Raw genomic sequence first — 15,348 nt, forward strand, 5'->3', positions numbered from 1 at the left:
CAAAATTCCCCAAGTGGCAGAGTCCCTTCAGTTAAACACAGGGTGCGTGAGCCATGCAAGGCTGTAAAACGGGAGTTGTTTATCCAAAGAAATATTAAAAGCAGGACACCAGTCCAAATCAAACAAAAGCACAAATACCTCTAAGTCATTTCATGACTTCAAGTTCCAGCCGTAAAAGGCACAGCACTATGGGTTTATAAGGCCTAATACTCCATAAGTATTTTCTTTGATGTAACTATGAAGTACTTAAAATACCACTGGGTGCTGTATGGTACATGTCACCATGGAGCAATAAAGCTGCTCTACATCCATAATCAGCCTTTCCAGAGACCATAAGGTCACAGCAGCTGAAACAACAGAATACTTCATTCCCAATCTTCAAGAGGCCCAGAGCACCTGTGCAGCCAGAGGACTCCCTAAAAGGCTCCTAACATGTGGGTGTGCCTGGAAATTACAGCAAAGAAAACCCACCAAACCCGTCAAAGCCACTCCCATTTTTAAAACCTCCTGTTTCCCCAGCAGGTTATTATTATGATACTTGATAAAATACAGTATGGGAAGCAGGTGGTAGGAAAGAGTGATAGTTATATTTGCCTGGCCAGGCTGGATGCTCACTTGTATCCAAGCCCCTCATCATTCCAAGACTGACATGGCCATCTAAGCCCACATGTAAAATGGTCACTCTTTTGTGGTGACTTTAGGATTACACTTTTCTTCTTTCAGAATTTCAACACAAAAACACTATGTAGGCAACAGGTTCACCCCCATAACTTCTGTAGGTGCCATAGCAAGCCTTATTAGTGCCTGTGCACTTCATTAATGTCTGTGTTTTAAGCGTATGTTCCCTCCAGCACCTTGACCTGGAAATCAAGGATTGTGAACTTCAGTACAGATGAGCTCTGAACAGAAGCTGCGTGTGAAAGGCCCCTTCCTCTGGAAGTAATTATATTCAACATTAATTGAATTAATATCAAATAGAATAAGTATCTTTCTACTGGCCTATAACACAATGCAAACTCATCCAGAATAAACACATTGTAAATAACTATCAGCTATCATCCCTGTTGCCCCGTATGTACTTCTGTGTTAGAAGGGAGGAAGCACTATGGGAAAGAAATGCTCCTCTGAACATAAATCATTAATTTAAATTGTTCCCTTCCAACATCAGACAGAAAGAGATCCTTCTTTTTTGACACAAGATGCCACAACCCAGCAGTTTCTGCCCATTTCTTAAGCAGCATCTGCATGGCAGGAGAGGGAAGAGGACAGTTATTCCCACCAAGACCACTTGAGTCACCTGTATGTCCTTTCCCGTGTCTACATAAAAATTCCTGAACTAGCAGATTTGCCACAGAGTCCTGAGGTGGAGGAGATGGGACAACCACAGGGCAGAGCCACACAGCCTCCCCCATGCACTGGGTATGTTTAGGGGGACCTGGGCTCCCACCTGTCATAAAACAGCAACTCCTCCCCCACATCAATCACATGAAAAAATAAAAATCACCTACATTACACAATAAAGAAAGAAAACAACAAAACTCATATTCCTCACAGGGTCAGAGGTCAAAGCCTCCAGAGACTGGAACAGATTTTGATTAGAAGCATCACCTCAAAGAACACAAGAGCTTTTCAAATGGTAGGACAGACCTGACAGTCTTTTCTGCAACAGAGCCTCCTTTACCAGCAGCACACATTACCACACCAGGCCTTATGAATTATAAAGTCTCAAGGTAAGGAAGCCAGGCATCAAACAAACACCTCACCCCAGTGACAATTTAATTGAATCAATTTACCTGCTCTGTGAGGAGACAATTGAGTCCATCAACCTCGAGGAGCACTTCTCTGCTGACATCATTTCAAGCACATCTTTTGTTCAAACAGCCTGGCCAATGCCAATAATTTTAAAGTTATTTAATAGCAGAACAGCCCATAACTCGTGCATAAATTAACAACACTAGAAGTACGGGTGGCTGAAAAGCAGAGAGCAAACAGAATAGTTCATCGTATCCAAAGGAGATGGAACAACATCGATTTTCAGCTCACAAGAAGTATCGATGACAAAGTCAGCATCTTCATATCAGACACAATCAGAGTTATAATTAAGTGCCAGAAAAATAAATTAGAAAATAAAACAGAAGCAGAAGTAATATTGATGACTACTTTTGCTAGTTATTGGTAGTTTGCTAAATTCTGTCACTGACCTCTATAAATATTTAAATTTTGGTAAAGAATTTCCTTATGTGTTTCACCCCTGTATCCAAAACACACTGCAGAAATCACTGCAGCTCAAGCAGGAAGCTAAAGCTTTCTCTCTGTGTCTGTATTCAAGGGATATCTCTTATTTGTACACTTTGAAAGTGACTTACTTTATGTTTGAAACAAAAAGTATTTGGATTCCATTACACACAACAAAAAAGTTTTGGTACACATTTAATACTGACAATTAAGAGTTAAAGAGAACCTTTTGGTTCTCTTATTTTGGTCTCATATTTTGGTCTTTTGGTCCTCATATTTTACCTGTCAAAAAACTCAGTCTTAAGAAACTTGGTACGGCATATCTAGGCATAGATTTGGGTTTTTACTCAAACAAAAGCAATAGACATCATGCAGAAATTGCTGCTACGATTCAGCAGATGGTGTTATCCTAGAAATCAGAGCTGGAGACAGCAATAGTAATTTCTGCCCTTCATGTCCCTCTGCCTGTTTATTTTATCCCAATTACGTGTGATTGATTCTCTAAAAGACAATTCCTGAATTTCTTACTGCATATATCTGATGGTGAAAATTAGAATAGCCCTTTTTCTGCCTGACTCCAGGAAGGTTTTAACTGACTGCCAGCACCAACTACACAGCTGTTAAATCCACCCTTTTAAGAAAAGTCATTCCTAGTTCTCGTCAGTGTAAGCACCAGAACAGACCTTCCTTTATTACTTCACGTTAATTTCTTCAGTTTGTCTTTCCAGGTACAGCTCAGAAACCTGCTATCTCAGGTGTCCCCGCTGATAAGGGACAGGTACCTGGAGTGTTTGGGTGCTGCTGGGGGAGCTGCTCTGTGAGCGGCGCCACTCCCAGCATCAGCCTCCTCTGCCGGTACCAGGGAGCAGCCTATCGATCCTCCCGCCTCAGTGCAAAGCCCAGCTGGTTGCTAAAAGCCTCGCAGAGAGGTTTAGTTGTTTCAACTCTGTTTTTTTTAACAAATTATGAGTTCATGCTTTTCCATGTGGTAACTGCGAATTTGGGAAGAGTTCAGGCTGTTTAATATAAGATTGGGTTATCAGAGCAGCTAATCTTTAAACCATATACATTAATTTTTTATTTGATGCGAGCATGTAAGACAATGGTTATGCTTTACAAATCCAGAATACAAGTCAGGACAAGGTGTAGAAGAAAAAAATCTAGTATCAAGGGAAAAAGCACACTAAGTCAATGCAGGTCTCTGTAGCTATTAGAAATCAGACCCCATCTCACAGTCCTTACTCAGACAGGGTCGCTATTGTCAGCCTCAGAGGTGGAAATCAGTTGTGTCCTGGCTATGACTGTTCTCCCAAGCCCCACATCAGCTGTTCTCTCCACCATCCATTGAACCCAACTTCACACAGGCACTACAGCAGTGCACAAACCCACAACTGAAGGGGCCCCAAACACCACAGAGAACCAACACTGTCATTTCACAAAAGTCATACCTGTGCTTGTGCTTTCCCCATTTCTCAGGGATGTTGCCAGAAGACAGCCAGAATTAATAGTCTGGGGGTATTTTTCTACATCATCATTTTGGACACAAGATGCTACATACTGATATAGAAACAAGAATTGTGCCATCTTCTTTGATGAAGCTCAAGGTGAAGACAGACAACTATCAGGGATGGCCTATGCATACATGTTTCAGTGCCAGGATAGGACCTAGGCACCTCTCCCAAGCCCAGTGTCCTATGATTTGGTTTCCTCAAGAAGCAGAAGTGTTAGGAGACTCTCTGAAATCTCAGGGCTAAATGTTTAATGCAGGTTACAAGTGTATTCATGGATCTACAGGTGAAATTTAAGGTGAAGGAGGCAGCTTTGGAGAAATGTCTAGCCATACAGTTCCCTGTACTTTTCCTTCATTTAGGAATACTTTTTTTATATAAGCAAGATAGATTTGACTCTCTCCAAATTCAATTCTGCTAACATGCTTACGTTGAGAAAGCAGTGTCACAGAGAAATGATTCAGCTTTGGGTGAAGGAGGGGAGTGAAAAGGTAGGGGGGAACCTTAATTAACACATTCTTTTTAAAAGGAAAATTAGTGGGCTGTTTTTCTTTTCTTTTTTTCTAACAAATCTGTCATTTGTTGAGACTTAGGAAATTATCTTGTAACCAGGTAGGTTATCAACAGGCAAATACCCTATGGCTTAATGACTTGTGGATCATAAGATACACACAGCCAGACCTTATTATACTTAGTCCCTAGATCAAAGGGTTTTCACATAAATGGGGTGCAGTCTACCATAGCAGGGAGCTGCTGCAGGCCTTCAGGATTTTACTTCTTTAAAGTTTTGGTGATTACATAATCGCTTTTTTGTATCTGGAGCTCAAAGCATTGTATGTAGCTAATGAGCAGGTAGAAGAAGGAAAACAGCTGAAAAGCAGTCTTGACAAACAGCTGTGGCAGTAAGTGTCAGTCCTAGCCCAAAAGGGTCAATCCCCTTATGAAACAAGTACTTAATCCTTTACAATTTTTAATTAAAAATCTACCAAGAAGATTATAAAACTTCCTTAAGATTTTCATGGGGGAGGGAGCAAGGGAGAACTGAGGGGAGGTGTGTCATGCAGACCACAAGTTGCTTCAGTTGAGGTGCTCATCCTGTACAAAGCCATGCTTCAGAGCTGGGGGCTCCCACACAAACACCACCTCACAAATGGGCGATGCAGTGGAGACCCCAGCACGTACCCATTGCCCACAAAATGTAATTAACCACTGCTTCATTAGCAAAGACTCCCTACGCTCTGCTGTAGTCCAGCTACACTTTGGCTGCACTTCAGCATCCTCTGAATCGGGAGAGTGAAACATAGGGCTCTCACCCCGCCCAGAGGTACTTAGCGAGCCCGTCTCCGCGAGGTCAGCATCCCCGGCCGGCAGCGGGGCTGCGGGCGAGCGCTGCCCAGGGCGCCTCTGCACTCACTCGCTGCCCATGCGAGGGCGGCAGGGGTAGCGCCAGGCGCTTCGCCCGGCTGGAGCGGGGCAGGCAGCCAGCTCCGCTTCCAAATACCAGCCGGTACCCGGGTGGCCGTGGCCGTCGCCGCCGGAGGCGGGGGCCCGGCGGGGCCCAGCCGGCGCTGCTTCCCGCGGGGGTGACAACGCTGCGGCTCTCCCCGAGCATCCCCGCGGGGCTTTTGTGCCTGCTTGGGGCGGGGGCCTGGCCGGTCCTCTCCCGAAGCGGTGGAAGCGCAGCCCCGCGGTAGCATCCTCCCGGGGGCGGGAGGAGTGACGGGGGCACGGGCGCACCGAGGGGCTACGGCGGACAAAGCGAGGCGGCAGGCGGGGACCCCCTCCATCCCCTCTTCTCCCCTCCATCCCCTCTTCTCCCCTCCCCGCGGCTCCGCTGCTGGCGGTGCCCGCGCCGCAGCCGCCAGCCCCGCATCCCGCGGCGGAGGCAGGGCCCGGCACTGCCCTGGCCCCTTCCCGCGGCTCCCCTACCTGTTCGGAAGAAAGCATCCACCTCGGAGTCAGGGACAGCGCCTTCCTCCGCCGCCCCTTCGGCGGGATTCATGGCTGGGGGAGAGGCGGCGGCGAGCCCGGCGGCTGGTAATATCCAGTGAGTTAGGGAGGAGGAGAGCCGAGAGAGAGAGAGAGAAAAAGAGGGAGGGAGAAGAGGAGGGAGGGAGGGATGGAGGCGCGTTCAGCTGCGAGCCCAACCGAGCGCCGCTCGGATCATCCCTTCCGCGGTGCCTGCGGGGCGGCTGCCCCGGGGCTGGGCTGCGCTGCCCCCGGGCTGCGCTGGGCGGTGCGGCCGGGGCGGGGTGCCGGTGCCGCGCCCCCCCGCCGCCGGCCCCCTCCCCTCCACCCGCTATTGTTCCGACCTGCTCCGCTCCGCTCCGCTCCCCCCGCCGCCGCCGCTGCCCCTCGCCGTGCTGACAGCCCGGCCCGGCCCCCGGCGCCCGCCCCCGCCGTTTCCCTGCCGGCACTTCCTGAGCCAGGCCGGGAGCCGGCCGGGGAGGCTGCGGCGCCCCCCGCCGCCGGGGCAGCCCCTCTGCGGGGCGCGGCCGCTCCGGGCGGGGCGCGGGTCCGGCCGCCCCGGGCACAGGTGCGGGCACCGCCGCCCCGCGGGAGCCGGGAGGGAATTTTTGTTTTATTCCCTACCCCTGTAGGCTCCGCAGCCGTAGCGCTGTGCATCCCCGGGCTGCACCGCTGCCATGTCTCCCCTCTGATGAACAGCCGCGGGGGCACGGTGCGGCGCTCGTTTGTTAGCTGGGCAGGTAGTCGGGGGGCGAAAGTGAACGCTGATGTGGTTACACGGATACAAGAAATTATTCTTTGTTTTGGGGTTGGGTAGAGGGGTTAGGGGATTGTTTTATGTTCAGGAGCTGTTGGGCACGATTGCTTTGGAAACGATCAGCGAAACTGCATGTTGTTGCAGGTTTGCCTTCATATTTTAGTTTTTACAGTTTTCAGTGACTAGAGAGCCAAAAAGAAGTTTGGAAAGCCAAGATCCTGGTCCCAGCTCAGACATTGATTCTGCTCACTGAATGACTTTGATTTCTCTACTATAACTCCAGTATATGTGATTTGGGACAATAATTGTTGTCCTAAAGGGAGTGTTGTGAGGAATACTTGTTTGTACTTTGTTAGTCGCTGAGTTAAATGTTCTTTTCTGAGCCCAGCTATCAAAAATTTCAAGCACAGACAGGCAGAGATAGACGAAGACAGATGTTTGCCATTTGGGCACTTTCTTTTCCTGTTCACCTATTTGAAGTTTCCCCAGCTCCTCATTCTTCTGTGATCGCATAACAGTTCTAAAATGAGCTTAAGGAGAAATGCTGCTTTTTCACCTAACCACCACTGTAAAACAGGAATGTTACTCTCAGACCTCACAGTGCTTCCTCTACCATTAGAAAGAAAAAGCAACTGTTGATGTGATGACCCCTCTGGCTGTATTATCCTTGGATAACCCATCGTGCTACAAAATCCCATCCATCACTCAAGAACAGAAGTCTTTTAGCCAGAACACCCCCATGGCCTCACTGTCTTTATCCTTTAGGGGTAATGCCTAGTCATCATTCATTTGCCATTGAAAATCCCTGATGTTTAAGGGACTTGAGGACAAAACCCCTCTGAAAACCTAGTCAGCATGGAGGGATGCACTGGAGCACTTCAAAAGAGGTATCAGTCTAGTGCATCTTAAGGAAAAAAATACTTTGTCTAGCAGAAGTGTCAGAGCCAACTGGCTGTAAGTGACACTGTTTGGATCAGTTCTCAATCTGTAGGTAGTTTAGCAACTGAGGTTGGCAGAACATTTTCTGTTTCAGCCCAGATTATTTTAGATGCCAGAGGAACATGGGTTTCCTCCACCTGATCTCTTCTCAATAGAACATGAGGGAAGGTTGGATTTGGGTGTATATTGCACTTGATTAAAAGACTGAAAATTTCCCTGCAGAAATGTAACTGTCAAAATGGTATTGACCAGTCAGGATAAGCACAGAGATCCCAGTCACATCTCCTCTGACCTTACTGTTTACTACTCCAATTGAAACAGAATATGTCATGCCTGGGGAATCAGAGATAAGAGCAAACATGCTACAGAGATCCACCTAGCATTTAGTTTCCTCATTCCCTCCCTCCTGGTATCTCATGTAGCACCATTTCCCATGCCTACCTCCAGCTGGTTTTAACTGAAGCCATTTATCTTTTTATGGATTAAAAAAAGGTCATTTCACAACTGTCTGCAGGAAGTAGTAACACAAAGTCTACATCCAGGCTGCCAAAACTCATTACACACCCTTGTGCAGCCTCTGACTTCTCTCCTCAGGACTAGCAGGACACCAGAAGCACCTCCATATCAGGCATGCCAGCAGTATGGCATTACCACAGTACAAGCAGCTGACTAAAATCAGTCTTTAAAGCACCAGACTTTCTTCAGTGGTCATTTACCCCTTCCACATCATGGCACAGTGCAGAAAAGCCTTCCCTCTTCCAGGCTTAAACAAGCTGCACCATTTTGGATTGCATCTCAAGATCTCATTTCTGAATATTCACTAGCCCAAAGTAGATTTGCTCCCCTGAACTCTTACATTCAGGTTCATTCAGGAGTGTGAGCTTGGCAGCTGGGAAGAATGTGGTTTCCTTGTGAACCTTCGAATCCACTCAGGACTTGGTATAACCTGGTTGGTGTTAGAATTAAAGCATTGGGGACCACCCTTAGAAGCAAGACAGGAGTTAGTTACCTCCAAGGAAGGTTTAGCATCATCCAAAGGGAATTAATTTTGTCAATGACAGAGAAATGAATATTCCACTTTCCTTAGCAACCCTGCAGATGTGCCTTACAGCATCAGTTGTAGGAATTATATAGGCTACAGAAAGCACATTTGTCTGTATAACCTCCAGCTGAAGGTGTTAGTAAATGCTGAGGGGAGGGAGAGCAGTCCATTTAGCTTACCTGCCATCCCAATACCTACACAGATTCCTAGTTAATGATTAAACCAGTGAAAATACTCATATTTAACTATATAAAATACCAGTATATTCTGAAAAGAAATTTATTTTTTTTTCTTCACAGAAAACCTTCATTGGATCATGAATGGTCTCAAATCTCTCATAATTTAAAACAAACAGGAATTTCCACTTTTTAAATAATAAAAGTATTTGGAGATATTTTTTTGTTAAAGTCTATCAAGACGTAGCCGTGCCTTTTTCTTGCTCATTTCTGCTATGTAAGACACAGCAAGTTTGCTCTTCTCTGCTGGCAGCTCCACTGGCCAGGGAAGCCCTGCCCAATGTATTCACTGTTTTCATGGCTTTATCATTGAAGCAGCAGTCCTGCTGTCACATTTTGCACATACCTCTCATATACACATACCATGGCAATGCAGTGTGGGCAGTACTACAGTCCAATATCAGTAAACTTTAGTGGAAACCCAGACACTGGATGAGCTACTGTTTTTCTTGACACTGCAAGCAGAACAGGCCTGTCACTGTAAAATATCATTAACAACTAGGAACCACCATGACTTCAGTGCAAGTCCCAGCAATGAGTTTATAGTTTTTGTTGTTCAAAGAAGAGCTGTTAAATATAGAATGAAATACTATCTGCAATGTATAATTCCCTTTTTAGATATAATGCTGAAGGCACCTACACTTTCCTTGAAAAGCAAAATATGGAAAAAAAACCCTGTAGAATTACATAAGCCAAAATACAGTAGTTTCACTGACAGATACTGCTTTAATCTTTTGCATGGCTCTACTTGACAAATACCTCAATCCATACCAAACAACTTCATTTAACTAGGTATGAATGTTTTTCTTTTTGACAGCCCTTAAAGCTGCTCAAAGATCAGAAACTGTCACAAAGGCTTTTGATTTAAGGCCTCTGCTACAGTCAAGTTTTCCAATGGAAAAAATGGCAATAGGTGGTATCTGAGATGAAACATTTTTTAGCTAAATCTCATAAATTTGCATGCTACAGGATGGGAGGAGGAAGAGGAATGTGAACAAGAAATCAGTAAAATTCATCTTTCCAAGCAGATCCAAGACAAGAAAAATGTATTTGATGGCTCCAGGACAGCTACACTGCTGGAATCAGAACAGAACTCTGAGAAGGCACCTGCAAAGGTGTGTCCTGCACAAAGGGTCAAGAGTCTGGTGCTTCAAAACACAGTACATGGGCCAAGAGTTGTCATTCAAATGGGACAGGGAGAAAACCCATCTGCCACACTCAGCAGATGAGCTGCAGTCTGCAAGGTGCTGCAGAGCCAGTTGCTTGTGCAGAAAGTCCCTCGCATTCAGTGACACAGCAATGTCTAAATAGAGAGTGTTTTTAGGAGGTGGGATTGAGAGAAAACCTGAATAGCAGAGCAGAAAAATGTAAGTCTTAAAAGTACCTAAGGCTGTCTTGTTAATAAGTTATTTGCAGCTACATTCTGGGTATGTGAGAAGAAATTCTCACACCTGTTTAGGCCTACGTCTAGGTATTAGACTTGAAATTACTATGCTCTTATATGGGACCAGGCACAGTGGGGTGGAAATTTCCATCTGTATTCTAGACTGTCAGGAATCCTGCAAGGGAAAATCTGCAAGTCCCCAGAAACAGGGTGTTCAGAGAAGCCTCCAGGGCAGGATGGAGGAGGCAGAAGACATGTTTCATATGCTTAGACTCAAATGCCCATATATATGCCAGAGATTATTTCTGGCTCAACAGACAGCGTGTACACATCAAGGTTGGCTCTGCAGCACCCAAATTCACACTCACATGTGTGGTTTAGCTCTACTGTTTGCTCAGATGTGGAACACCTGTACGGGCAGGCATAGAGTGAGCTCTAATACCATGCCAAAGTCTCTGTCCCAGTATCATTCCACCTCTTTATATTTCCCCTCTGCATCACAGCTGAAGTGGGAATGTCTGCTCAGTTGCCATCTAGTCTCCTGCTTTCAGAGCCGACATAAATTTCATTTTCCCCAAACTTGGACAGAAAGCTGAGCAATAATCATTTCTCTACAGAAACACCACCCCACCCAGAGGAAAGCAATAGCAATTAGCAGAACAATTTACAAAATATATAATATTTTTATCACGATAACAATGCAAAGGTTTACTCGCATCATCAGTCAGACAAATGTGTCTCCTCCGTAAGTTCCAGAACTGCATTTGCCACTCTGGCCACAGAAGCTTAGACTGAATTTGCAACAAGCAGAACAGCTGATGCATCCAAGAAGAAGACACAAGCCTTAGCTAAGTTTACAGATATGAATCTGGAAGAGCCAACAGTGACTGAAAATTCTTTTCTCCTTGGTAACTATTTAGATTAATTTGTTAAATGAGTTGCTAATAAGTGCTAGTGGATCACAGATTCTGTTAACTAATGAAATAAATAAATCTAAACACTAAAGTGATATTCCTCAGCCAGGCTCCATTTGCTACATAAGGCTTGAAAATAAGTTTGTGTTGGCCAAGTCTACACTGTACTTTTATGTACATAAAGAACATCAGTCTTAAGCACTGTTAAGCTGGAACATTTTATTCTGAGTTTCCTGCAAACTTTTAATCCTGATTCTGAAGTTCTGCCAGATTCTTAGATACTGAGCAGCTCTTATTTACCAGTAGCTCCTAAATTCCAAGCAGTCTCCTAGGCAAGTTCTGACCAGTGCAGAAAGAGTTACAGAACCAGACCAGAAAAAGGAAGTATTAAATATTGAAGTGTTTTTGGGAAGAATGTAAATGTACATAGTAGCTATTCAGAAAACCAATTTTAAAGTGAAGCATGCATTAAAATTAAACAGTGACTACTACTTTATTACCACAAGCATTCATTTCAGTGCACTTGTAGGATACTAATTTCACACATGGTTGGACATAAATACTAACCTGTTTTCCATTTCACCAGTATAAATTAGTGTGAGAAAGAAGTTTCTTGCATTGATAAAACTAGTAGTGGTGCATGCAAAAACCAAAACAATGTGAGCCTGCTTTGTTTTGAGTTTTTTTACACAAAAGTAAGTTTAGAGTTAGAAAAGTAAAGTTTGGATCTGTAAATGTGCCATAATGTTTAATCTTTGGATTCTCCTCAAAAGTCCTAGTAAACTTAAAATTAATCAGCTAACACATCAAATGAGTCATACATTCCTACTGAATCAGGTGACAACCTTTCAAAATCCCCTACTACAAAGTACAGTCCTTGAAAATCCTGCCAGCAGCCCCTGTAACTGGCAGCTGTTTATCCAGCTTAGTGCTTTGCAATAGATGTAACACTGAAAATGTACATTGTGATGTTCATACTAGACTCTACCCACTAAGGGGAATGTTTCTTCCATTAATTACCCTAATTAATAAAGTTAGTAAAATAAATTTTATTTTGCTATTAAGCAAACATTCCAGTATTGCTCATGTAACAAGTCTTATCTACAAATCCTTACCTGAGGAACTGTCAGAAGATACCCTTCAGTGGTAATTTTTGAGGCAGTTTAGATTTGGTTTGTTGCTTTGTTGGGGTTTGGGGTTTTTTTTTTTGTGGAGGGGAGGGCAGGGTAGGGAGGGTTTAAAAAACATTAGTATTTTTGAAGGCACCAATAAGTAAATTACTGAAAGACCAAATCTGATGCACCGAAGACATTCAGTCACTGAGTTTTTCCCTCACACTCCTCCAGGCACACACAGCAGTTCTTGCAGCTACATCTCAGGGGCAGTCATCACTCCTCCTGACACCAGGAGCAGGGTTCAGTTACTCAGTGTCTCCCTGCTTTCAAGTCACCACTTCTCTCCTGAGGGCTTTAAGAGCCTTGCAGAGCACACTTCCCCTTCCGTCACTTTCCCCAGGTATATTTTCAGCCAGTTTTACAGCTATGGCTGGAAAGATTCCAGATGTTCTCCTTCATTTATTGTCTTTTTGGCTTTCTCTTTTCTGCTAATAGCAAGTCTCCTTTCCCTTCTGCCTAGAAACAGAGATTCACAAGGATGGAGATTAGCTCCAGCTTCCTCCTAGTATTTATTGCTTGCTACAGGCAGGTGTGATGGAGGGGAGGTGTTGGCTTACTGGGAATAGAGGAGAAGCACATGTGACTGCAACCAGAAACCTGTAACTAGACAAGGAGGAAGATGTGCCCACACAGCCACATCCTTGTGCTTCCTAGAACCCCTGGGTTGAGGACCAGCCTTCCACCCCTCTCCACAGTGACTCCAGACCTGGTACTTACCTACTTGCAGTAGAACTTTGGATCTCAGTTCAAACCCCAGCTTATCTCTGAACATGAAAAGTAGGTCTCTACTGCCACCACATCCAGCTCAATGTATCTTACATTTCTCATGCATTAAAAGGTCAAGGATGGATTCCTATGGCTCCCAAGGAGACCTAGAGAGTCAGGGATGATAATGCACACATGGTGTACTCAAGATTCCTGATGAGGTTTGTGCCCATTCCAACAATTGCAAGTATTAATGTTTTCTACCCTAGAAGAGATGCTTCAGCGGCAGAACATTCAAGAAAGAACCTCTATAATTTGAGTTTTTCAATACATATTGCCACTTTGATATCTGTATTTTTAGTTCCAGTGCTGATGGGGCCAAGATTCATACAGAAGTGTGAGGATCTGGTGTGCTGACAGCTTAGAAGGAGAAAAAATTAGGGACCAGATGGGAAGTCACAGACGATACTGTTCTGCAGAAGGGGCAAGACAGTATCTGCAGATACTATTTTCAAAACAATATGTTCCAAACCACTGTGACAGTTGCTCTGAGAGGGAGGTCATTTATATAACAGCAGGTAAGACTGACACACTTTCTGCAGAAGAGCTGCCTTCAAGGTAGGTATTTCTACAGCCCCATCTGTCAATCTGATAGAGGCTGGTATCAAAATTGACCTCCAGGAAAGCTGTGCTATAAATTCTTTAGGACCACACATGATTCTGAATATCTTTGAAAACATAATGCCTCACAGCTGCTGGAGCTGAAGTACTGCCTTCCTTCAAAGGGTAAACCCTCTGTTGTCATCTGGATCTGTTTAGGAACACTGATATCTGCTAAAAAGAAGCACTCTGTATCACTGACTGATATAATGAATCTAGAAATTGTACACAAGAACCAACCATCTTTTCCTAGACTGTGTCATGTCAGCTCTTCCCTGTGCTCTGGTGAACATCTGGAAGAGACCAATTCCATGCTATGCTACGCTAGTATGCCTTATTGCATAGCCAGCACTAGACAGCTCATGCTCCAGAGCCGCCAGGAATCTGAGCTATAGGCCACAGGCCATCTGGCTACAAAGATCCAACAACAAATATATATTAGAAACAAATATTAGAGTAAGGATTCTTAGATTCAAATACAAGGTTTCTTTATGCTATGAACTATGACGTTCCAGAAAATAATTACCCTTCTAAATAATAATTAACCTATCTGCAACAGGGCTGTAGCATATTTCTGCCTTAAGGAAAAGACTGAATTCATTACAGTTCAATGAAATGCTTTTAGATCTACACCTGAACAACACACAACTTTGGGGTGAATTTTACTCCTACGAGAAACCTTAGTGGATCTTATGCATAGAGGTGATTTCCATGTTCCCATTTGGGATGGTAGACAGCCTTAGCAGGACACTTCAGTGCCCAAGAATACACATTCCCCTCGCAGCTTGTCTTCTCCTCCCAGCTGGCACACTCTGAACAACAGCCATATTGGTCCCCTTTACTCACTGAAGCGACCCCCAAAATCCAGCCACCCCTGCTCCAAGTCTGATGTTCTGCAAGTGTGAAAGCATAACTGATTGTAAACTCTGCCAGGAGAAGCTTTTATTTCAAAAATACATCTCTTCATCAGTTATAAAATCGAACAGCACAACTTGAATTTAAGATTCAAATGTCAATATTGCAAACATATGCAGCTTTCCTAGGCAACAGAAATAAACACTGCAGTCATTATTACCATTCACACAGTCAAACATAATTTGGAATCCATTAATTCATATTTGTTTATATGTAATGGCATTTCAATTCTTTTATTTTAATCTTTTGCCAAGGCCATCCCTCCTGTTCTTTTCATGTATGTGTGGGTACACACGCATACTTGCACTGATTCTCCCACAGTCAAGGAAGTTTCACACACACTTCTTTTTTTAATATATGTATTTTTCTAAAATATGGGGAAACAAAACTAGTTTTGGCAATGAAGATTAATGTTTTCTACTACTTTTCTTTATTTACCAATAACTATCATCTTGTCTAATTTATTAGACTAAATAGTTTTTCTATACCTTGTACCTGCAACACTGGCCCAACAGCAGCATTTAGTTTTAGTCAGTAATGTACATGAGCGTCCTATGTCTACTAGTGACTAACTGTGGGACTGGAGTAATGTCCCTGGTCTGGTGAAATTAAAACCCAAGCATCAAAAAGACAATGTTTCATCCAAATGCCTTTCAGTTTAACTAGTATAACATATTTTTATCGCTGAAAATCTCGAGTTCAAATACTGCTATCAGCACAACTCATCATAGATTGTGTAACCAGAACAAATCTTAAGAAGTTTAATTGGTAGCAATTTCTTACTTCTATTAAAAATCAACATGTTTGTATTCTACATGCTTTCAGTAAAGTGGGTTGTTCAGATAATTATTATTCCACCTTGTATTAATGTGAGCCAGGATGTCCCTCAGTACTCCTTCTGCATCAGTTC

The 15,348-nt window shown here is 44.0% G+C and overlaps 1 protein-coding gene across 10 annotated transcripts in view; it reads right to left on the bottom strand.

Moving 5' to 3' along the window:
- The window catches only part of KALRN (kalirin RhoGEF kinase), a 474,021-nt gene extending 468,084 nt beyond the window's left edge, over window positions 1–5,937 (bottom strand). For all 10 annotated transcript variants that reach the window (XM_088058776.1, XM_088058771.1, XM_088058767.1 and 7 more), the window contains exon 1: window positions 5,673–5,937. In XM_088058776.1, the coding sequence (XP_087914902.1) occupies window positions 5,673–5,745 (73 nt within the window). In that variant the 5' untranslated portion in view covers window positions 5,746–5,937. The remainder of the gene's footprint in view (window positions 1–5,672) is intronic.
- Between the last annotated feature and the right edge of the window lie 9,411 nt (window positions 5,938–15,348).

The sequence above is a fragment of the Pseudopodoces humilis genome, chromosome 8 (assembly GCF_049639895.1).
Source record: "Pseudopodoces humilis isolate 2021_Gansu_Grassland_sample_001 chromosome 8, ASM4963989v1, whole genome shotgun sequence".
Classification (NCBI taxonomy): domain Eukaryota; kingdom Metazoa; phylum Chordata; class Aves; order Passeriformes; family Paridae; genus Pseudopodoces; species Pseudopodoces humilis.